Source organism: Mus caroli, chromosome 4, assembly GCF_900094665.2.
Source record: "Mus caroli chromosome 4, CAROLI_EIJ_v1.1, whole genome shotgun sequence".
Lineage (NCBI taxonomy): Eukaryota > Metazoa > Chordata > Mammalia > Rodentia > Muridae > Mus > Mus caroli.
Window position 1 is genome coordinate 63,818,179 of NC_034573.1, and position 24,735 is coordinate 63,842,913.

The 24,735-nt window shown below is 45.3% G+C and overlaps 1 protein-coding gene across 6 annotated transcripts in view; it reads right to left on the bottom strand.

Moving 5' to 3' along the window:
• Positions 1–13,333: 13,333 nt before the first annotated feature.
• The window catches only part of Cdk5rap2 (CDK5 regulatory subunit associated protein 2), a 174,271-nt gene continuing 162,869 nt past the window's right edge, over positions 13,334–24,735 (bottom strand). For all 6 annotated transcript variants that reach the window (XM_029476183.1, XM_021159966.2, XM_021159965.2 and 3 more), the window contains 3 exons: positions 18,904–19,030; positions 13,841–13,887; positions 13,334–13,425 (listed from right to left, as the gene is read on the bottom strand). In XM_029476183.1, the coding sequence (XP_029332043.1) occupies positions 13,369–13,425; positions 13,841–13,887; positions 18,904–19,030 (231 nt within the window). In that variant the 3' untranslated portion in view covers positions 13,334–13,368. The remainder of the gene's footprint in view (positions 13,426–13,840; positions 13,888–18,903; positions 19,031–24,735) is intronic.

Consider the following 24,735-nt stretch of genomic DNA (forward strand, 5'->3'; position numbering starts at 1 on the left):
AGTGCTGGGATTAAAGGCGTGCGCCACCACGCCCGGCTGGTCCAGAGTCTTAATGTGGACACCCATAAGAAGCAACTTAAACATCAAGGAGTTTGTTTTGACCCAGTTTGAAGGCATAGGATCCACCATGGCAAGGAAAGCATATGGCATTTGCAGAGAGCTAATGCTGCTGTTCTGGGCATCAACTTTATAGTCTATTCGCCTCTGGCTGTTCAGTCCTTCTCCTTGAAATCTCCAAGAAAAAGCTGCTATCCAAGGCATACAGCTCAGGAGCTCAGGTCTTGCTGCTGTTCCAACTTCTCTCTCACCCCAGTCTTTGCACTTGTTTTTCTCAATTCCCTTCTAGCATCAGCAAGGGAAAATCAAATCACCTGTGATCTTTTACTTGTGTTCCTTCTGCACACTGGGCTTTGGCCAGGCCTCCTACCACAATCTGTCTACTCGGTGCAAGTCATACCTCCTTTGAAGGGCCTTTAACTACTCACCCCAGAAAACCCTACCCACTCCCATTTCTCTGCTGTACCATCAGCCACTGTTGCTTCCAGCACCTGAGCTGCGGTGTGTGCTCATGGTGGGTCCTTATGATGTCCTGAGGATGTAGATCAGTCCCTTCTATACCTGGACCTGAATGCAGCACAGGGAGAACATCGTATGTCAAGAAATATTTGCTGAGTAGTTACTAGGTACCAGATAAGACTTTAGGTGAGTAAGACAGATGCTATATTTGGTCTAGTGGTATTTCCAGGCTGTGGAGGGAGAGCAGATGATCAACAATGAGCACAACACATACAAAAACAACATGGCACCACACCAGCAAAGTGCAATCAGGCACGTGGAGCACAGGTGATGATTACACGTGAGATCTGAGATGGCAACATCATAGAGGTAATGTTGGAAACAGAAAGTGCAGTAGAGCTCTAAGGAGGAAATGTAGGGGGAAAGCAAGGGAAGCCAAGGTGGTGGCAGACAGGGCAGAGGCACATGGGATGGAGGGGTTGGGTGAGGGCATATCTGGTTAGAAAGCTCAAGCAGTGCTTTCCTGTAGGATATGCCAAACTGATTTTGAGATGATCCTATAGTCCAGTAGTATAGCTACTTTTTGTGGCTGTAATCACCCATTTGATGAGTGGCAAGGTAAGAGCAGAGGGCTCAATTTACCTTATGATTTGAAAGGACACAGTGAATGGGGATGCAAAGGCATGGCAACAGAAGAGTGAGGTGGCTGGTCACATTGCATGCACAATCAGAAAGCAGAGACAGATAAATACTGGTTGTGGTAGTTTCATTGAGAATGGTCTCCACAGACACATTTGTTTAAATATTTGGTCCCTCATTGGAGGAACTATTTGGGAAGAATTAGGGAATGTGGATTTGATGGAGGATGCCATTGTGGGCAGGCTTTGAGGTTTCAAGATTTGTGTGATTCTTAGTATAGTCTCTGCTTCCTGGTTGTCCTTTGAGATATGAGCTCCCAGCTGTTTCTGACATCATGACTTGGCTTCACCACCATGGACTCTAACCCTCTGGACTTGTAAGCCCAAGTAAATACTTTCTAAGTTGCCTTGGTCTTAGTGTTTTGGCACAGCAATAGAAAAGTAACTAAGACACTGGTATTCCAGTATTATCTCCTTATTCAGTCTAAGGACCTAGCCCATGGAATGATGGCATCCACTTTTAGGGTGGGTTTTCTATTCTCGGTCAAACATGAGAACATCTGCATTAACATGTCCAGAATTATGTGTTCCACATGATTCTAAAATCAATCAAACTGACAATGAAGATTAGCCCCAACATCTAGGGAGCAAGAACTACATATATAACACACACTAGCTTACACAGCATTTCACAGCTATATGTTAGTCAGAAAATAACTTGCTACAAGTCAGGGGTTGCAAATCTCAAGAGGCAGCATCTTGGTCCAGGATGTAAGACTCACACCCACAATGGGCCTACCAATTATGGGACACTGAGGTTGAATCTGGTTCACAGGGCTGTTGCAATAAAGAACCACCAACTGGGTGGCTCAGAACCACCATCTATTGTAGGCTAGAAATATGAGCCCAGGGAGATCTTGGGTCGGATCCCTCTACACCTCTTCTTAGCTCTGTTCGTGACTAGTGATCTTCAGCACTTCGGTCTGCAGCCACATCATTCCCACCAGTCATCATCAATTTCTCTGTATGGAGATTATCAGTAGGCATGCCACACAGTTTGAAAAGTGTCTCCGTTTTGGTTGCATGGTAACAATTTGCTGAAACCAACCATGTTAAACGGTATCTCAGGCTGTGTTCCTCCTTCCCGGTCACCCCTGCTCCCTGCAGGCTGACCATCAGAGATGCTTATTAATTATCATTCTTTAACTGACTCCTCACTACGAACTCCTAACAACAGCCAAACTCAGGGCACAGAAGATATTTTTTTTTCACTCTTGTTTCCTGCTCTCTGTTTCTGCCTTATAACTACCCCAACTTGTAACTGGACAGGCTCTGATTCTTTTTTCTTTCAAACACAATAGTTTTATTGATTATTTGGAAATTTCACATCTAAATACATACATGCATACATACATACATACATACATACATACATACATAAATAAGGAAAAAGAAAATAAACACACAAGTGCATCACACTCAAACTTCCACGGCCAGCCCCTTAAAGAAAACTGAGTCATTCCCAACCGGCACCCCTGCCAGAAGTCATCAGCTCTGGAGAGCCACACTTCACCATACTTATCAGTATTTTTTCCATATTTTTGTTGTTTATTTGGGATTTCAAAACATAAGCCCCCAGGACCCTCACTTCCTATCCCTCCCAGATCCACCCTCTACCTGTAGACTGCCCCCAAAAAGAAAAAAAAAAGGAAAATAAACATCGACAAAAAAACAAAACAAACAAACAAATAACCCCACCAACTCCAATTTATGTTTCCCTGTATACTCACTCACCACCTCGTGGTGGTCAGCCCCTTAAAGTCCTTCTCTACTTTCACTCCTGTCAGAAGCCATCAGTTGTGGAGACCTACACATCATGTGTCCTTATCACAATTTTAAAGAATTCTCCTCAGTGGCTTTCTGTCTAGGCTGTTATATTTTTGAGGAGGCAGGAGTAAGAGTAGGGGTTGTCACAGAAGCCTTCTTTGTCCCTTTCCCAACTGTGAGTCTGCTCTCATCTATACCATGGGGAAAGTAGCTCATAGCACTTGGTAGTAGTAGTCATAGCACTTGGTAGTAGTAGTCATAGCACTTGGTAGTAGTAGTCATAGCACTTGGTAGTAGTAGTCATAGCACTTGGTGGTAGTAGTCATAGCACTTGGTAGTAGTAGTCATAGCACTTGGTAGTAGTAGTCATAGCACTTGGTAGTAGTAGTCATAGCACTTGGTGGTAGCACAGACCACAGACATCAACATGGCCTCTGGTGGCCACCTGCGCTATGAACTCAGACTATGGATGTTCATCTGACCTTCAGCAGATCATCGACATCCACATCAACTTGAGTCATTGGTCTGGTTCCAGGGTTTTCGTTTTTGAAACTCTATAAACACTGAGCCATTGTTGAGATGCGCCTGAACAACAATTTGTTGTTCAGAGTCCAGGTGATGTTGCAGCTAGGCAGGCCAATGGAGCAGGTTCCTTGCAAGTTCTTCCCTGCTGCACACCTTCCTGGCCTTGATAGCTGCTGCCCCCATGCTCACCAGGCTTGACCTTTGTATTTGTAGCCTCTGGGCAGAGCTACTATCCAGCACTCTCCCTGAGCAGGGCAAGCAGTGCAAGCAGTGCAAGCTGAAACGGCTGTGGGTCCATGCTGGGGGCTGGCTATTAGGCCAATGACCAGCCCTGTTCAGTAATGACTGCTTCTGAAGGACCAGTTCCTCTATATGCTCCAGCAGCTTATAGGTGGAGTATATATTGGGGAGGACCAACTCAAAGTTCTGGATCAGGGCACAGATGGCATCTGACTCTTAAAGAGAAACCTCTACAGATTCCTCCCTCCATCATAAAAGCCTGCACTGTCTCAAGTCACTTGTTCTTTTGTCTGCCTTTTGGTATTGTTTGCCTTTTCATTTATCTCCCTTCTCTTCTTCCTCCTATTAGGTCACTAATCCTATTGGATTGGGGACCCATCCTACTCCAGTATAACCTTAACTAATTGTACCTGCAATGATCCTATTTCAAAATGAAGCCACAGCTGAGGGAACTAGGGGTTAAAATTATAACATATTTTTTGGAGGCTACACACCTCAATCCTTGCCAGAGCTTAGCTTCCTGGCGACCTGACCCATTGTCCCTCTGAGGCCCAAGTATGTCAGCCTGTGAGAGAAGGGTTGGCTCGTCTTCCTGTAGCTCTCCAAATGTTTTTGGAGAACCTCTGATGATGCGCTTATCACAGGGACATGAGGACAGAATCCCAGAAGATTCTAAATTGTATCTTCACCATAAATCATATATATATATCACACACACACACACACACACACATATATATATATTTATGGCTCTCTCATATATATATATATATGAGAGAGACAGAGAGAGACAGAGAGAGACAGAGAGAGCACCCTGGCAACATATATTCTCTGTGTAGCCCTGGCTGTCCTGGAACGCACTATGTAGACCAGGCTGTCAAATATTTTTAACAGTGTTTTGATGTCATTTTCATGGAATATGGAAACTACTGTTCTATTCCCCAGATTTTTTATTTCATTCTTTTGCTGTTTTCCCTTCTTTTAAAGTTCATGTTTGCTTTCATGTTACATGTTATTTATTTAGCTGCTTGTCAAGTAGTATCTATTCTCTGTGCAAGAAGCACATTAGCAGCAGCAGAGACTGAATTAAAATTTGCAGCCCAGTTGGAGCCACCTAAGTTAAGCCCTGCTGTCTTAGCGAGGAAACAGCACTTCTGTGCCATTTCAAAAGATGACCTTCCTCTACTTAGCTCTGTTGCCACTGCTGGATTAGCGTCTCCTGACTCCCTCTGGTCTTTGCATACATGTAACAGCTTTGAGATAGGATATTTTTCAAACACACAAAGGAAGATGTAGTTTATGCTCCCGGGCAGCATTTACACTGGAGCCGATTTACACTGAAACACATTCTGGGTATGGCTAAGCCTACACTTCCACTTAGTGGTTCATCCAGTTAGCTTGGGGATGAGTTGCAGAGGAGCTGGTCAGGTCATACTTAATGGCCAGCTCAAGACCACTAGGCATGTGACTGAACAGGAGCACTACCATCCCTGGGCTCTACTTTCCATTCTGGAAAAGGAAGAAATCCAACAATCACATAGCATAATATCAGAGCTGAACCTTTCTACGGAACTAGGAATATGGCCCAAGTGGGTTCATCATGTGGCTGGGAAGGCTTAAGGGGAAAGAGACCCATGAAAGAGTGTCTTGTGGTGGAGTAAGAGCCTGCCCATGCCATAGCCCAGCCTAGGTATAACTACTATGAACCTCAAAGTTACAGATAGGTGGAGGGACCATGAAAGTTTAAGAAGAGCTGGTTTCAAGGCAGAAAACAAAATGGGTGATAGGGCAATGTTTTCAGTTTTTCTGTTCCCAGCAAAAGACCACTCTGGTTTCTTCATCATAAGCTCAGTACACACCTGCTTCCAGTATACATCCCGTCAGAAGTCCCCAAGCCTTGTCCATAGTCGCCTGGAAGCAGGAGAGAGACCTTTGGCACCTCCATGGGGAGAGAGCTTGAAGGTCTAGTGTCAGGATAAGACCCCAAGATCAAGTTCTAAGTACAAAGGGGATTTGTCCCAGAGGGATAAAGGATGGGGAATAAGAGACAAAGATAGATAGAGGATGGAGGAGAGGGAGAAGGGAGGGGGGTAGGGAGGTATTTGTCACAAAAGGACAGGACTGTGTCTATAAAGGATATAGGTGCAGCCTGTAGTGAAATGACAGTTATACAGGTCAAAGGGAGAAACCCTGTGTTGAGGCGAGGTGTGTAATTTTAACTGGACAGGTTACTTAAGGTAGTCCAAAGGGGCTTTTGATTGCTGGCTAGCTTAAAGAATCTAACAGTTTCAGTGAGGAAAATGGAATGAGGGAAGGGCAAGGCCAGAACATGTACGTACGGATTTGTGTCTCTCTGTCCTTGACTACAAGCGTGACTGGCTGCTTCAAGTTTTTGCTCTGACTTCTTAATAATAATGGACTGTATTCTGGAATTCTGAGCTAGAATAAACCCTTTCTCCCCTAAGTTGTTTTATGTCAGGATCTTTTGTCACAGAAACAGAACAAAACTGGGACACATGATAAGTTCTCATTCCATTCAAAAGACTCAGCTTCTCACCTGGAAAAGGGGGCTTGCTTGGGTCACTAGTTTCAAAGCATGTTCCTTGGAGCTCTAGTGTTTCTCAAGGGTCTCAGAGCAGGAAAGGAGGCCTAAGTTTTTTGGACTCTCGACTCATCAGGATCCCGGGATCCTGGATGCCACCCTGCCTTTACACTCTTGTAAACATAGGGTTCCTGTTCCCAGAGGCACCTAGAAAACATTGAACTGAACACTGACTAATAACCAGGAGAGAGAAGCCTCATCAGCTCTGGGTCTTGGCCAGACAGTCTTACCCCTCTGGGTTTCACTTACCCTGCTGTCTAATGGGGGACTAGATAAAGTGCTTCCCCAAATACTTTCATACCTGGGAATCCCAGATATCCCTGTGTTGTGACAGCAGAAATGTCCTGAAGAAGTATGAAAATCAACTGGGTAAGGAGGCTACCCTCCTGTGGAGAAACAATTACCATCACATACAATATAACACTCTAATGGCAGGATCACTTATATTCGAATAGACATTATGGCACATGGTTCCATGAAATGAATATAATAGACTTGTTTTATATTGCAATGCACACTTTAATTATACATTTCAATAATTCCTTCAACAAATTACATAGACACATTCTGAAGTAATGGAGTCCCATAACCATACATAACAACCTGCCTGAGGGGAGGCTACTGAAGGTGGTGGAAGAGGCTGGAGTGTGAGAACCAGTCTCTCAGCCCTGGGCACATTGTTTCTGGCTCTAATCTCTGGAGACTCTTCACAAAAAGCCCTGTGCCAGCATCTGCCCACCCAGCCAGTATTCTCATATATTATATTCTCTTCTATTCACAGTCTCTGTAGCTCCCTTTCAGTGACAGCAACTCGTGACTTCCCAGGCCAGGTATTCAATATACCCTGTCACTACTACAAGAAAATGACACGTGGCCTGTGGAGTCACATTCATGTTCACTAAGGCATGTTAGTTTTCCATTGCTGTCATCAGAGATTATCACAAACACAGAGGTTGAATAGCTGACCTCATTGTCCTAACAAATCTTCAGGCAGAAGACTGGAAGGGGTTTCACTGAGTATAAAGGTGGGTTTTTTCTCCCCTCCTGGAGTGCAGTGATATCATGGTTTTAATGTACAGTGTGCCCCACAGGCTCAAGGAAAATCGGTTCTTCTAAGGACTCGGATTAGAATGGGCCCACCTGGGTAAAAAGAAACCTCTCCAAGACAAGGTATGGAGTGTGGAGAACCTCTGTGCATGTCTGTTTGCAAATAAATAAGCACATTTCCAATTCCAGAGAAATGGAAGGTGGCAGATATGGTCATCTTAAGGGGCCACTGTTCTGCCTGCCACAAGCACCGGTTTATACCAAAGAGGTTGTGACTTCCTCTTCCTCTATTAAAAGGTCATAATATCAGGGCTGAAGAGATGGCCCAGGGGTTAAGAGCACCCACATAGTGGACCACAACCATTTGTAACTAGTCCTACGGGTTCTGATGCCATCTTCTGGTCTCTACAGGAACTGCATAATATGATGCATATGTTATGCCATGCAGGCAAAACACTTTTACACATAAAAATTAAAGTTCATACTTGTGCTCAATCACAATATTTATGATAACATAAGATGTAGTTTCTGGCCCATATGTTCAATGGATGAAAAGTATGCATGTAAATGCAGTAAACTGATATATAACCCACCTTGCCCATTACCTATTTAGATCCATTCTTGGGTCGCAATTAACTTAGCTGCTTATAGTTGTAACTTAATTCTGATGCATTTTCTAGGGGAAAACTGTGATTTAAATAGATGCCTAGAGGTGATGCTTGGGGGAGCCTTTTGTTGTCTGTGGTAGATGGGCTGGACACTTGGGAATGACCGTTTTAAACTAGGAGTGACATATACACAGCTGTGAGTTGCAGGTGATTCCAGAGCTTGTAAAGAGAATGGTAAGACTGGTACCACATGGATGGGAGATGAAGTTGTGTCACTCTGGAGGGCTAAGTAGCAAGAGAGAATGATGTCTGGATTGGAAGCCTCACTGGTGAGTAGTGGAGCTCACCCTGACTCTGCAGAAACCAGGTATAAGCTGGAGATAAACTGCCCAGAGGAAGACTTACTTTCTTCTACACTAGAGGTGCCCAACCATCTGCATATTGTAATGGTCTGCTGTAAGGATGGGCAGGAATGGAGAGGAGAAGGAAAGTGAAGCATAGAAAGAGGTCAAGGATGAAAGCAGACCCAAGGCTTGTGAGAGGAGAAAAAGCCAGGAATGGCTTTTCCAGAAATGCATCATGAAGACAGGCAGGGGTATTTGGATCATTACCTGAGGGCAATTCAGATTCTGAGGGCAAAAACAGCCCTTCCCAAACAGCTTCTTGGCTCCCCTAGGCCACAGCCCAGGGGCATTTACAGAAGGTGCCAGGCAAGCCTTGGAAATCACCTTCAGGTTGAAGCCCCCTGCTTCATAGGCTCTCTCTCATCCTGCTAGCATCTGCCTTGCAGCTACCAGGATCAGAAAGGTTGGGTCATCCTGGGTATAGAGCTGGCCTCTTGCGGATGTTCCAGAGCTGTCACCTGCCCTCTGATAGGACTCATCTCCAGGTTTATGTGAATGTTTGGATGGATGTACATACAAGGAGGTCATAGACAATCTTGCGTATCATTTCTTACTTACCATCCACCTTGTTTGTTGAAAGGGTCTCTCATAGGCTTGAGGTCTTTAAGTTAAAGAGGCCCCAGGAACCTTCCTTTGTCTCTCTAGTGATATTGTAATTAGAGGTACAAGCCACATGCCTAGCTTTTAAAAGCCGTCTTCTACAACATATCACAAGTGATTTCCCCAATAATACACAGATCTCAAAGCTTTTCATATCCAGGCTCATGTCTGGAGTCCCAGCCACATTTCATCTCCTTGGTCCTCTGTTAGTCTACAGGCTCTACATAGGGTATTTCCTCTGCCTGGGGAATTCTTTTCTACCCTTATTCCAACAGGCTGGCAGTTGGTACTCATCACCTCCCTAAAGGTCTCTCCCCATAGTCTGAGCCAGACACAGCAACCTGCCACACTCCCATTACTAGTCCTTCCCCAAGGCAGTGTCCTTCCTGCCTTACCCCCACCTTCATTCTCACTCCAGCATGGACCTGTCAGCAACTTCCAGACATCCCATGACTACAGACTCAACTTATCCTGATGTCTTCTTTGCTACTTACCAACGAAATCATCAGCGTTCTGCGGATAGCCAGGCCCTAGCAGTGTTACTTCAAGATTCTAAATAACAGTCAAATGCAGGACAAGGCTCATCATTAGGAAAGCCTGTAAACACTGAAGCTAGAAAGACCAAAGACTGGACCCCTGATCACAAGTAAGCATCATCTAACAAAGGAAGCTAGTGTAAAAACATGTGCCAAGGAAGGTCTGGTGGCTAGAGGAGAAAACAAAACAAACCTCTAAGAGGCTGGAACACAAGAGCCTGGGGCCTGCATGTCATGACAGAGGTGTGATCAAAGGTATTCCTGGGGCTAACCAGATGGTGACACAATCAGATTTTGTGTAGAGCCTTGTGTGTGGGGACAGTTGGACCGGATTTGGGTGGATATGGGGAGCTCAGGGGATAGGCTACTGTACAAGGTGGTCCAGGTGAGTGTAGATGATCACCTGGAGGAAATGTCACTGGGGATCAAGTGGCTCCATTGACACAGAAAGTCTAGACAGAAAGGGAACCAGAGGTATCAGGGCCACTAGCTTATGCTACTCTGTTGAAGAAGGGACTGTGGTTGAAGAGATACCCCAGGGTCTGGTCAGTCTGGCTGCATAGTGCCCATTACACCTGATGATGAGAAAACAGGCTTGCTCCAACCAAGAGCCCTGAGGCCTCAGCAAATTCCTGGGTCCCAAGGTTTGTCCACAGTCACCTACCTGGCACCTGACAGCACAGGTAGAGTGGACGACCTGTTTGTGGTGAGAGGGGAGCTGCCTTGCTGCTGAGGCTGAGCCTGGGTTTCTCAAGAGACAGGATGAGTCACTGTGATAATTGAATTTTTTTACTTCAACTTAAAATACAGCCAAGATTGAAGAGGCAATCTGGCTGGGCCAGGTTCCCGAAGGCGGGCTTCTTGGCCTCCACAATACTGAGACCTTATTAACAAGATCACTCTTTCTCCTTTCATGGGTCATTTACAAGCAGTTCTCGGGGCTGCTGTGTCAAGGAATTCAATTGTGGGTCTCTGAGCCCCTGCCTTGGCCATCCAGGACATTGTGCCAGAAACTGTTAGGAAGAAAGGATCATAATACAGAGGAATGGCTACATTTATTTATTTATGAATTTAACAGACAACGTTCTTGGGAGAACGATCTAGCAGGTTCTGAAGACTGTTTCCTCTGTGGTGAATTGTGCAGAGGTACAAATAAAGGAAGTTCTGCAGAGAGCTACTGTACATTGAGCTTCCTGGTGGAATAAACACTGAAGGCCACTCCCAAGGCAGAGAGGGTAGGAGACGCAGCCCATCCCTTCAGTCTCTCTATATGTAGCCTTGCAGCTGGGTCTCTCAGGTGCAGCTGCTCAGGAACACGTGGCGATTAAATTTCACCAACGGGAAATTGATGCTGCCCCCCCCCCCCATTACTGCTTCAGAGCCTCCTGAATTCAGCTGCTGGTAAAATTAACTCACCAGGGACAATGGAGCATTTTCCAAGGTCCAAACTGTCCTTATTTGCAGTTTGTTCTTGGCCTGCATCCAGTCAAAACAAACCAGAATGCTCCCACGCCTCCCAGACGAGGGAGGGCCTCCCCTAGCCCAAGTCTGGGAGTATTTTAGGGTAGAGAATAACATCACAGTTGCTTTGGATGACTGTGTTGCTGAAAGCTTGTAGGAGACCTGAAGTGAGGTAACCTGAACTCCCAGAGGTTCAGCCCTGCAGGGCCTACTCCCAGGCTCCCCAGGTTTAGTGACCAGAGGTTCCAAAACCCCAGCTCCCACCCATGCCAATGAGCAATGTACTAAGCATGTGCCAGGTAAGGTAACACTGTATACCATAGATACACCTGAATCCAGGTTTATCGTCCAGCCAGGTCTGGGTGCTTCTCCTGATCCTGTACAAAGTACTGTGTTTGTGTACACACACACACACACACACACAACCCCCCCACTCTCCACCCCCCCCTTGTGCACATCTGACAACAGGCACTCCAGAGGGCACTTCTAAAACTGGCAAGACTAGCCACTGAGAGATACTGAAGAAAAGATGTTGATCTAGGACAAGAGCCTTACAGTTCACTTCAATTTTTACAGTTTAAGACATCAGGGTTAGGGGGAAAGATAACTCCCATTGAACAGGTTATGCAAACTGAGGACAGAAGCATGTGGCTAGAGACTAGAAGACGGGTCTGCTACCCTCCTCAGCAGACAAGCTTCTTCTCAGGGGAAGGAACTTGTGGAGAAAAGAACCTCACGTGAAGCAGTACCTAAACCTGCTTTGCACATAATGACACATCAGAAAATGATGCAGCTGTACAGAAAGAGTACGGATGACAGCAGCCTACTAAGGAAGAGGCTGCCCCGACTGAGCAGACAGAGGCAGAGAGCAGGCACCTGGGCTTAAGCTCTCTGGCCAAGCAGCTGAGGGCCCTGACAGCTGCCTTGTTGGATAGCCATGGGGCAGCAAGGAAAGCCAGCCCAGAATCTGGAAGAAGCCAGTCTGGTTATAGAAATGGGTAATTCTAATTGCCAGCACAGCCAGAAATTCTGTGTGTGTGTCCATTCAGTATGGACACAGTTGCTCTCTAATAGCTCACTGAGGATTAGCAAACAGGAAGTGTCCGATTGGGGGCTGGGAGGTGGGCACAGAGAAAGTCAATGTCCAGCATCAGGAGTCTGAGGACTTCAGCATGGGAAGAGATTTCCTAAGGACCACTCAGTGCTGGCTAGGAAAGGAAAGGCAGAAAAAGGCTAAGAACAGAAGGGGCATCTTAGGCTGACAGTCAGCTGGAAACAAGGAGGCAAGAGAAGAGGGAAGAGTGGTAGCAGCTGTGTGATCCCTGCCAGGGGCCCTGCCTGGAACCAGAGAACAGCAGGAAGCTGCTAACATGGGCAGGCCTGATCACATGCATGACTGGCCTCTGCACCTTGGCTGCTTTAGGGAAGGGAGGGAGAAGACTCAAGAAAAAGAACCAAAGACTAGAAAGGAGCCCAGAGAAGGGGAAAGGCAGATGGACCAGAGCAGAAAAAGGGCCTCTGAGAAGTCAGCACAGAAGAGATGAAGTAGCAGGCAAAATGGAAGGACAGATGATAAGAAACAACATGTCAGCATGATGGACTCCAGCAGGAAAGAAAACAGCTATAACCAGGGCTAGGCCAGCTTTGTTTAATGCTCAGAAACCCATGCACGCAGGACAAGGCTAAGAACAGTTAAATACGGAAGTCAGTGGCAGGGTTGCAGCAAGCCAATACACCAGGCACCAACACAGTTGAGCAGACAGGAGACTAGAAAAAGCCGAGAACCAGCTCTGGGCTGTTTGTTGTATCTGAAACCACTTCCCTGTAGAAGATGGTTCTAGGACCGGCTGTCAGGAGCTGAGTGCCTACCTGGGGAGGCACAGTGCCAATGCAATCCCACATGGACTCATTTCTCCCTGGATCCTGAAGTGGGCTTAGAGGTATGTGAGATCTGAGGGCCACATGGGTCCCCAGACAGTGCTGTCTTGCAAGGGAATTCAGGACCTGGGCTTTGAGGTCCACCCAAAATACGTGAATCACACATTTGAAATGGAATGACTCACTTAACTACTTCTAACTCAGTGCTGGCTAAAACCTGAGTTCTCAGACCTGAGGGTGAATGTGAAGCCCACCAGTGTGCAGGGTGCTCCAGGTTAATCATAATCCAGAGCTCAAGGTCTTTTCTGGTGCCTGACTGCAGAGCAATGGATCCTTTGAGACAATAGCCTCAAGCCCATTTTCAGACAAAAATCACCGCACACTTCCTCTGGCCAGCAGCCTTTGCTTCCCTCACCACCAGGAGCCACAGTGAGGACAGAGGCAGCTGATCTCAGGGCCACAAGCTTTATTAGCTGAAAGGTCTCCTCATGAGCCCGGTCTGCTGGGACTGGATGCTCCTGGACGGGTGGCCCCAGGCCTGAGCTAGGAAAAGGAAGAGGGGAAAAAAAGAGCGAGAATATTAGGACATAGGATTTCAAAGTAAGATCCCTGCCAGTGTTAAAAGCATGCCGCTGTTTTAAAACTTCTTTCAAAGACAGTTTGATCAGTAAACATCACAACAAAGTGACCATGGACACAGTGCATCCACTCATTCATTCATTCATTCATTCATCCCAAAGGGCTGCACATATGCCTCTGTGTAGGCTTTGTCTGCTGTGTTTCTCACTGGTGAAACATCACTGAAAGAGGTATCAGAGCATCCACTGAGGACAGCTGTGAGACACCAGAACTTGTCACACTCTTTGGGCAGAAAATTGCAGCTGTTTGTGGAGGCAGAAGACTTCCCCAACCCCTAGCACCCAAAAGCGCTGAGTGCAAACAACTCAAGGGCTGTTACCTCCAGGTTTCCCCTGGCCTTCCGAAGGACTTGGTGGGTGATGACCACTGAGGAGAAAGCACAAAACACAACAGTTAGAGCCACAGACAGCAGAAGAGTAGAATGAAAACAACCATTGAGCAGGAAGCCTGGACCCAAAACAACTGGACAACTTCGGAAGCATACTCAACAGGCTGCTGCATGAACAAATGACCCTCCACCACTGTCATTGCTGTGTTAAAATATTCGGGCAAAAAGCAACACAGGAAGCGTTTATTTTAGCTCACAATTCTTGGTTACAGTCCATCACTCTAGACATCAAGGCAACGGGAGCCTGAGTCAGGTAGTCAAACCACAGCCACAGTCAAGAACAGAGACACATGCATAACTATTGCTTACTCAGTTTCTCTACTCTTTCCAGCTCAAAATTCCCCTGCTGAGGGAATGACTGAGTTTTGCTACATCAATTAATTAGTAAGACCACTCCCTAGAAACTTGCCCACGGGCCAACCCAATGTAGACTCTCACTTATTGAGACTCTCTTCCCAGGTGATTTTAGGTTGTTTCACATTCACAGTTAGTGATAATCTTCATGAACCTTGGGACTGAGATCTAGAGAGCAAAAGTTGGCTGCTGGAGCCAAGCCCTGAAAGAGCCCCCGCCACCTCAGACTGTGCTGCTCCTGGATGCCTTCCCACCATGGACCGTAACCCCCCCCCCCAAACCCTGAGCCAAGAGAGATCCCTCTTCCTCTAAGTAGCTTCTCTCAGGGGTTTTGTTTAGTCACAGCAATGAGTAACTAACAAAAAAGCCCCAAGGCATCAAGACCAGAGAAGTATGAAGCTCTCACATGTTCTTTCTCAACCCCCAGGGCCTAATTACCCATCAGGAAGCCTGGGCCACAGATAGCACTTCAAGTCCTCATAGGGACCCAAAGAGAAGAGTATGCATTCTATTTCTTAGAGGCAATGCCAGGCTCCATGGCCATCTGGCTCCTCTTCTGTCGCTGGGGAAGAACCACAGTGCTGGGCAGTATAGAGGGGAGGATCTTACAGTGGCCAGCCTCCTCTGGTGTTTTGTGCCCTCTGAGAAGCAGTGTGGGAAACAAGCCCACATTTGAAGGCCCATGCCTAGTGCCAGAGAAGTCCTGTGAAAGCAAAGTTTTACTTGGCCTTTCTTCAAGCATGCTCTTGCTATCCTGGGAGAATGAACTCAGGGCATTTGTCTCCTCCTGCTTGTCAGCTGGTACACCAGCAGCATGGTTCCCCCGGGCAAGCTTGTTCTGTCTAAACAGGAGTAGCTAATTGGGAAGTTCAGAGGCTCCTGCTCACTTACACTTGACCTGTGTCAGTCACCACTCAAGAGCAACCATGCACAAAGAGCTTCCTTCCATAGCCCCTTCTTGCCCAGCACGGCCTAAAACTGAGAAGGATACCAAGTCTCTGAGCCTAACTGGGAATCTAAAGGCAGAACTTCAGAGGCACAGAGGCAAGAGGACTCCCATTAGTTTGAGGCCATGTTGGGCTCAAAGAGGGGGAAAAAAACAAAAAAAGAATCCATTCTAGGTAGGACATGGTGAGGGCCAAGAAGTACCTGCTCCTTAGAATCCCAGGTCCTTGGTTTGTGCTTACTGAGGCTACATGTGACTAACCCAGCATATAGCCCCACTGCCCGCTTACTCGATATAACTGTTCTATGGTTGTCTGGAGGAAATTTTTTTTCTTCACAAAATTTCCAACTGTACAAGTCGACATGCTTCACTTTTTATCTGTGTAAAGAGAATTTTTCAGGTGTTCCCTGCCTCTCTATATCTCCATCTTACCCCTGGCTGCAGGGTTCACGATATGCCCTTGGAAGCCCAATTTATCTGAGCAAGCATACAGCTCTAGTGTGGATAGAAAGTTTTGAAGTTTTCTGGGCAGAGACCATCACTTTCTCAAGATTCATCAAGGGGTCTGTGACCCAGAAAAGGTTGTCATGGCATGGAGGTTAAAAATAGTCTTGAAAGGCCACTGGATGTACCCAGTGAGCCATGCTCAGCATAAGCACTAAAGTGCTACCAGTTAGCTCGAGGTTTGAAGTCTCTCTTATATCTAAACAGGCACAACACCCACATTCCCACACTCAGGAATTCCTGCTGTGATGAGAAGACAAGGTTCAGAGAGGGAAAGAATGCATCTCAAATCAGATGGCCCTCAGTGGAGAGACAAGCACACACCTGGGCCACCAGAGACTGGCAAGGAAAATGTCCATTGGAGGACCCACTGCTCCCCACAACAGGTACTGACTCACTGAAGGCCCTAATCCTGTGAGAGGATCACTACCCTTATTTGGCAAAGCAGGGTCAGAGGCACAGAAGTGGACAGTGCCAGGCCATGTGCCTCAAGAGTGGTAGGGTCCCAGGTTCCTATGTCTCACCCTTTCCCAGCTCTGATTTTTCTCACCCCTGTCCCCAAGTGGAGGAGTCAGGGTAGGGGACACCATGTCAATATCACTCTGTCACTTCAAAATCAAGAACAGACTTGGTTGATTGAAGAGCTTAGGCGTATTACGGGACTTAGCTCTTGGAGACAAGAGGTGGGACCTAGTACTGAGGGGTTCCAGGGAAGACCCATGCCAGCTAACCTGAGGCAAGATCCTCACCCTGCCCTGGTCAGGTCAGCCACAGACCTGACCTAGGAGACACCAATAGTGATGCTGAACCATTTCTGTAAGCAGCACGAGGTCCAAATGACTGAAAGGGGGAAGTAGCCTGTGCTGGGCACCTGTTCTCTCCCCGACATTGGTGGCATCACTCTCCCAATTCTGCACGTGTGATTTTTAACTAGTACCAAGAGCTCTGTGGCCAACTGTGTTTAAAATTTAAACGTGTCCCTGTTTATAGAGGAGCCTACTCCGCAGAGTCAGAGTCACTTAATGCATGTCACAGAGGAAGGCAAAGCTGAGACCAGCGTGCATTCCCAGTCTTCACATACTGACCCAGGACATGGCAGGGCAGGGGTCTGGGCCACCATCTGAACTGAATTCTGCTGGCCGCTGAAATTCCTCATCCCAAACCAGCATCAGCAGCAGGATCAGGGGGAATTCTGTGCTAGAGCTCTACTTCCTGGACTCAGGCTGGAGGAAGCACCACCTCTTACCCTGGCATTCCCAGGATTCTGGGCCAAATGTTCCACAGCACCTGAGCATGCCTACAACTGCCACTGTCACGCACAGTTCTGAGGAATCCTCTTCTCCATAGGTAACCTAAGTACCTCAGTCAGACCCACAATATCCTGTCTCTTGAACAATGACCTGTCTTTCAGACTCATCCTTCCTCAGCAGCCCTGCCTGCTGGAAGGCTATGGGAGATCTCCTAAGCTTCATCATCTCTCCATGCTCTGCCATTTGATATTCTGATACACACATGGACCACACCAAACCCTGCTGCAACTCTTTGATCCCAGCCCATAGGTTCTTTGTCCCACTTTCCCTCTCTTATGGCTTGGATATGAAACATTCCCTATTTATGCCTGTGTTTGAACACTCCGTTCCAATTGTTGGGACTATTTGGAGAGGTCACAAAATTGAGGCCTTGCTGAAATGAATACTTAGACTAGCAACCTCATGCTACTATTCCCACGTACACGAACTGGTCCCACCACCATGCCCCAGCACGGTTAGTTTCATACCCTAAACTGCAAGGCAAACCAAACATTTTAACTTGCTACCATGGAAGATTATACCCCATGGCAGGACATCTAGCCAGTGCACTGTTGCTCAAGAGAAAGCTTTGGCATGCCCAGGGCACTCACTGCTCTCTTGCTTCTGAAGAATCTCAGGTTCCTGATTGTCTGCTGTCTGACATCCCTCAGGGCCAAGCAGCTTTAATCTTGACTCAAAGCCTCAGCACCTTCCATGCGGTCATAAGTAGGCCCTCAGTTTATAACCTGGGAGCTTCATGCTTCCTCATCCTTTAGTAAGCCTGAGCTACTTGATGATAGAAACTATAGTGTTCCTCTCTCCTCAGAGCCTGGGAATGGGACACTGGACAGGAGTCCATGGCCTGGCTGTAACTGAATCTCACTCATTTGCAGTTCAAACTGTACTAATCTCATAGTCTTTTCAGAAGGTTCCCAGTGGGGCAATTTAAGAGACTGCCTACTTAGCAATAATCTTTATGTTCAGTGCCTCTAGGAAATGCTGCTGAGAGAGCATCCCTGGGCTGTGGTAGTGGAAAGAAGAAGGTACAATTGGTGACCCTACCAAGATAGGCAATCTGACTGGCGGACTGGCTGACTGCATGGGCAAGACTAGACTGAGCTGCTGGAGACCCTGGTGGAAGCTGCTTGGCTCCACACAATGGTGAGTGTTGCAGGGTTGAACACAGGCACACAGCTGTTGATAGTCTCTGCTGCGGTTGGGTTCGAGCCAGCACTGACTGACCTTAGCCTTTCTTCCTTCTCCAGTTTAGCTCATTGTAGAAACACCATTCAGAGCTTTCACATGAAGCATGACAGGCTGATCCTCTGCAGCAGGAAGGAGCCACCTTGATCTTCACTGTAGGTCTTTCCCCATAGGCCCTGGTCTCTGGTCCCCTTCCTGCCTCAGCCTACCAGTCAGCTGTTATTCTATCACCAAGATTATTCTGAGTTCTCACACATAAAGCCTACTCCTCACGCTAGCCTCTGCAGGCCATGTCCTGGATGGCCATTCCATGTTCCAAGTGACAATGTTAACTCTACTCCGTCCAGAATCAGTACAGAATGCCTTTCCTCTAGGACACTCATCTCTAAGGACAGACATATTCCTAGCATACTCCTAACCACCATGTTACTATAATGCACAATCTGTCACTCCATGAGAGGACAGTCCTGCCAGAATTGACTGTGTGTTGAAAAGGACAGAGCAAGAGAAAACCACCACCACCACCACCACCACCAATACCAGTAACAACAAGAAAACACCCACAAATAGGAGGCATGATCTCAAAAGCCTGGGCTCCAAGGAGCATAAGGCAGGGCTTTACTGTCAGCCCACAGAGGCAGACAGTAGCCAGCTGTGGCAGCAACCCAACTCCCACCCCAACCCCGCCTCTCACTTACATTGATCAAAGATGATTTTCTCCTGGTGCTTGCTCTGCTGCAGAAGTTTTGCTGTATTCTGCAGCTTCTTTTCTTGTTCAAACAATTTTTTGTGTAGTTTCGTGATCTCTGCCTTCATTTCTCCAATCTAAAGAAAAAGAAAAAAAAGAATTAGAAAAATATAATAACACAAAATACCAGATTACACAAGAAGAGTAAAAGTAATATCAAAAGATGTTCAACTCAACCTCACTAGCAAAAAAAAAAAAAAAAATCTGAATAAGCTAGACACCCTTTTTGCACATTACATTAGCAAAACTGGACTGAATCCAGGGTGGAGGAAAACTGTCAGGACCACGGTAGGGCTTAGGATAGTGGCAGTGTGGTAAGGATGAACGATCTCCTGAATTGTGAATGCATGTAGTCCTCTGACCTGGCAATTCTGCACCACATCTACCCCTTGGGGTAAACACATCAGCACAAGGAGATGCCTCTCTCCACAGGCACTCACCTTGGTACTGCCAGTGGAAAGAACAATAAACAAACTGATTTGTTCCCCATGAATCTGAATAAATAAGCTGTGGTACTTACAGTGAAAGGAAGAATTGTGCAGCTATTAAAAAGGATGCTGTGGAGCTCTATTTATTGATTTCAAAAGATGATTACAATTAGCGAAAGAAAGAGCCCAAATCAACAGACTGAATGCTGCATCGGAGGCACTTGTCTTTCATAAAAGGCAACACAGATCTCCACATCTATAAACATATATTGATGTGGTAACCAAACATCAAAGTTTAACATTTTTGTAGTTTCTTTTGTTTTAAAATCTATTTTTGTTTATTTTATTTACTATTTATTTTATGTATGAGTTCTTTGAGTGCCAGAAGAGGACATCAGATCTCTTTATGGATGGTCATGAAACACCATGTGGGGTGTTGGGAATTGAACTCAGGACGTCTGGAAGTGCAGCCAGTGCTCTTAACTGCTGAGCGATCTCCCCAGATCATTGTAGTTTCTTTTTTGTTAACAGAAGTCATAATGCCAATTTAAATGTTTTTAATGTTTCAATCTTAACATGACAATACTCAGCAAGCATAGAACACTAGAAGGACCAATTTTGATTTTTGTCAGAGTTGAGTGTGGATGCCAAGCCCACCATCCTGTGAAATGGCTCTGCAGACTCCCTTAACTGGCTCCAAGGCTATGGGGACCCCTTTTCTCTTAGCTACACTGAACCACATCTGCTACCAAGAAGGAATAGGGTAAGTTGGCAGTTCATGTAATGTCTTTTTTAGTTTGTTTCCAAACTTGTTTATGGTATCTGTGCTTTCAAGAAAATACCAGAATCTAATTACACATTAAGTCGACCTGTGAGCCACATGTATGGACAGAAAGCTGGCTGTCTGGAAACTACCATATGCTTCACAGGAGACCAGATAAAGGCAAGCCACTGCAAAACACTTTGCTGGCAAATTAGGTGTGGGCGAGACAACTGTAAAAAGACGTAGGAGGAATAGTCTATAAGAATTCTATATTCAGATTGCTCTTCAAGTGCCTTAAGTTTCCTCTTCATCTTAAAAAAAACCAGAAATTGTTAGTGACAGAAATACATTATGGATGTGGTTTGTGAAAGAAAGAAGATGGGAAACTCCAATCAGCAGATCCATATTCAGAGAAAAGGCCTGGCCCTACATCAAAAGAATGGCAAATGAACGTTCATTTGTCTGGTTTAAGCTAAACTAAAATGTTTAAGGTATGTATCGTTTTTTGATTCCCAGCCTTAACCTCCTTTGAAGATTAACCAATCATGTCAGGTACAAAGACTTCAGTGCTTCTCTAAAACGGATGCTAATTTCATCATTAGGTTTGCTTTGATTTTCTAGTACAGGCCAAGAGCCCAGGAACACTTGTCTTCTAGTCAGGATTTCACAGGCCACACAACCTAGGACAATGTCACCCTATAGTTCCACATCTGTGACGCTAAAATAGCAATCCATGGCTCACCTTTAACACTATAGAGAACTGAGATTCAAAGGATACAGTGAAGCCAAGAGGGTGGTCTTGGGGGAGGATGGTCCTTTCCTAGCTTGCCTGGCTCACTCCACTGTTCTCTCTACAGACAACAGCATATGGTTTACAGGAGAAGGAATAATTTTGCAGCCAAAATGATGCTTTGGAGATTTAGTGATATATGATTATAATAATTAGTGGTAAAGAACCCAGAACAGTAACTCTTTATAAAACTGAATACACATATGGACATAAATGTATATAATGACGTGGCATAAAGCATTAATGTTGGTATTTCCAAGGGATATGACTTCAAGCTATTTGAAAAGAGGTGTGTGTTATACATATTTATATATGTAGGTGCACATTTGTTTGTACCTCTGTGAACACATATAAGCCAGAGAACTACAATGGGTCTTCCCTTCTTTGTTCTCTATCTTTTTATTTTGAGGCAGCCCACCTCCTTGAACCTGAAGTTCATTGACTCAGATGAATGACTGGCCCATTCAGCCACTACCCCTTCCCTCAGTGCTGTAGTCATAGAGATGAAGTGCTAAGCCCACAATGACATGGGTACTCAGGGCCTCGTGCTTCTGCAGTACTCTTCCATCTGAGCTATCTCCTTGATCGTCTATTCTTTAAAGCTAAAATACTGATTTCATGCTTCAACTAACACTCTTTCCCTACTGGGAGCTTAGGAAGCCCTGTCATGATGGACAGCAGCAATGACCCCAAGCAGCAAAGAACTCCTTTCTTCTCTCTGAGCGTCAGTGCTGTCCAAGAGCAGGTGCCAGTTGTGGGTTCGCAGGTCCTTTCTCACTACCACTATCCTAACACTGTACAGCTTCAAGCTAGCACTTGAAACAAGGAATTTTAAATATTTATGCCTACCATTTCACTGGATCTACATCTTCCTGTTTATCTCATGGAGAAAGTATACTAAGACAGCAAGGTTCCAGAGCCTAGCTCTGCTACTTTATGGCTGCACAATTCTGAGGCAAGTCATATCACTTCCTGAAGTGTTGGCGCCTACTTCTGGAAAATGGAGGTTTGAAAGTGCAACTCCAGCTAGCTGGGAGGATTCTGAATGATGCCAACCCCAGTGGGTATGGTAATCACCCTGATCTTACCATTATACATGGTACATATGTTTTGGAAGCTTACAGTATGTCCCATAAGAAATTATAACTGTACCAATATAAAATACTACATTTTTTAAAATGTGAAATGACAACTTGACCTAATAGTTGAATGCATTCCATTTGTGAATTAAAAAAGAAAAGGCAAACTCCCTAACTCACCGAGGTCACAGTAAGGGGGAAGTTATAAGCACAGTACGTGGTACCAAGTAGGTACTTAAAATCAAGAAACAACTGGAAGACACTCCTCACAAAGGCTACACATCAGTGCTTGGCTTGGTTTCTGGGTTTTCTTGGTTATTCCTGGCTATTCTCTTCCTTCTTATCTCAAATAGCTAAAAAGAATCAACAGAATTGGATAGGAACATAAAGGAATCCACCTAGAACCAGCAATGATCAATTCAAGGCCATACTGGCTTAGCCTCCCTCCAAGATTATTTTGAAACTGACCATGTCATTTTGTTTATAAAATATTTTCATATATATCTGTTAAAAAAGATTTTTGAACCTGGGATAGCATAGCTAGAAAGTAAAAATAACTTAGTCCCATTTGAGCATGCCTAATCTGAAGAGACAAAATTCCAAATCGCAGACTTTTAAAGCAGTAGTAACAGGGATACTCAATCTATCAAACCCTGAAGAATAACCGAAGTCAGAAATTTCTTTTCTTCTTCACTTTCCTATTTTGTTATTCCTTAATTCATTTGACTCAGTATCCAAACAAGAACTGGATACATTGTAACAGGTACTATTTTTTAATCTATGGTTCTCAAAATTCCCTGGAGTGTTGACAAACAGCTGCCTGGGTGATCCAGGCTGGCAGAAGTGAGGCACTGGCAGCTGCACTTCTCAGTTTTCCAGGAGATGCTGTCGTGCGGGGCCAGGATCTACTTCCTTCTTCCTCACTAGGATGTTATAGGTTCTAAACTCATCCTAGAACCTGAAACAAGCTATTTCCTATAGGAGCCCTGACCCCTCCGGGGACAAAGAGGCCCTCAGAATCAGCCCTGGGATATGTAGTGGGTTTGCTGCTCTGAATCTGATTTTATTTACTTTTACAATCTTTTATGTGGAGTTATTCAGTCAGTTTTTAAAACAGAAAATTTCATCATGAGTTCATTTTCATGTTTATAATTCAAATTTGGATGGTGTGGTTTGCATTTCTGATTTCATATTTATTCTTCTTTCAGTAAAGCTCTCAGTTTCCAATGATATTATGCATTTTTCATTTTATAACATGGGGCTCAGCAGGCAAAGACACCTGCTACCAAACCTACTAATCTGAGGTTGAGCCCCAGACCCCACGTGGTGGAAAGAGTGAATGGACTTCTACATGCAAGTTGGTGCACAAGCACACACCGCCACATAAAAAAGAAATACATGCAAAAAAAAGAATCTATAAGCTACCTTATCACATGAACGTACCAGCTTCTTAACATCAGTCTGTGACCACAGCCACTGAATGCTCTGTGCTTTGGGAAGCCTTTCATGCCCTTAGTGTGTCTCCACTGGGGAATATGGTAAAACCAGTACAGTGCATCACTAATGTGCCTGTCTCCATGGCCATGTCTCCAGCGATATAAAGTATGGCTAGTTGATTTCTCATTGCTAAGAACTTTTAGACATTGTTCTTCTCTTCCCATTTTGATGAATTCTATTCACAATTATGGAAAGTTTTATATGGCTCCAAAAGTCAAACCTATACAACAGGGTTCATTAGAAAACTCATTTTCTACCCCTGAACCTCCAAGCTCTCCCTCATAGTTATATGAGTCTCCTGCTTTCAGGATCTGTCTACACATTGGTAACCCTTCATATGTATTTCTCATATAAACTGATGCCCTTTCCCCAGAACAGTGTTAGGAGCTGAAAGGGGAGGTGAATTAAATACAAATGGCAAATAAAGAACACAGAGAAGAGGGAGGCTATAAACTGCTGTAAACCTGAAAGTCTGCTTCACAAACACCAAGTAAAAGGTGCCACATGAAAAACAGACAGAGAAAGAAATGTGCCCAGAAGCAAGGACCTACGACTACACCAGCAACCACATTGGTGCATTTCTGAGGTCCAACCTCTGCTGTGAAATTCTATGGCACTGACATGAACATATTCAATTAACCTGAGACACCTTCAGGAAGAAGGGTGAATTGTCCTAAAGAAAGACGTCCCTAGACTGATCTGCAAGTGGAGGAGGCTCAACAGCTTACAAACTTAGTGTATATAGTGTTGTGTACCTGCATGTGTGTATGTGTGCATACATGTGTTAGACACAAACTGGTTCTGTCTACTATTGACAGCTGCTTCTATCCACTAAGGGCAAAACACTGCACTGAGGATAAATGGTTTAGTACAGACATGCTACCTTTAAAATAATTTAAAGCAGGCACTGATTTTGGAGAGTGGAAAGAGATTATTCATTCATTCATCTAGTCACTCATTCATTAAAAAACATGAAAGAAACAGACACAGCCCCTGAAGGAAAACAGAGGGAGACAGACATTCAGCAAACAAATATGTAATTACAATGTGTGATAATGGCTTTGATGAAATTGAAGATGTTGCTACGGTTGCATGACCCAGGAGCCCCTTTATTTATGTAACATGTAAGACGTGAGTGTGAGAGGGAGCCAGCAGGGAGGCACAGGACATACACAGCAGGTATTCTGTGTCATGTCAGCTTCCAATGGAAAAGAGTCTGTGTGTT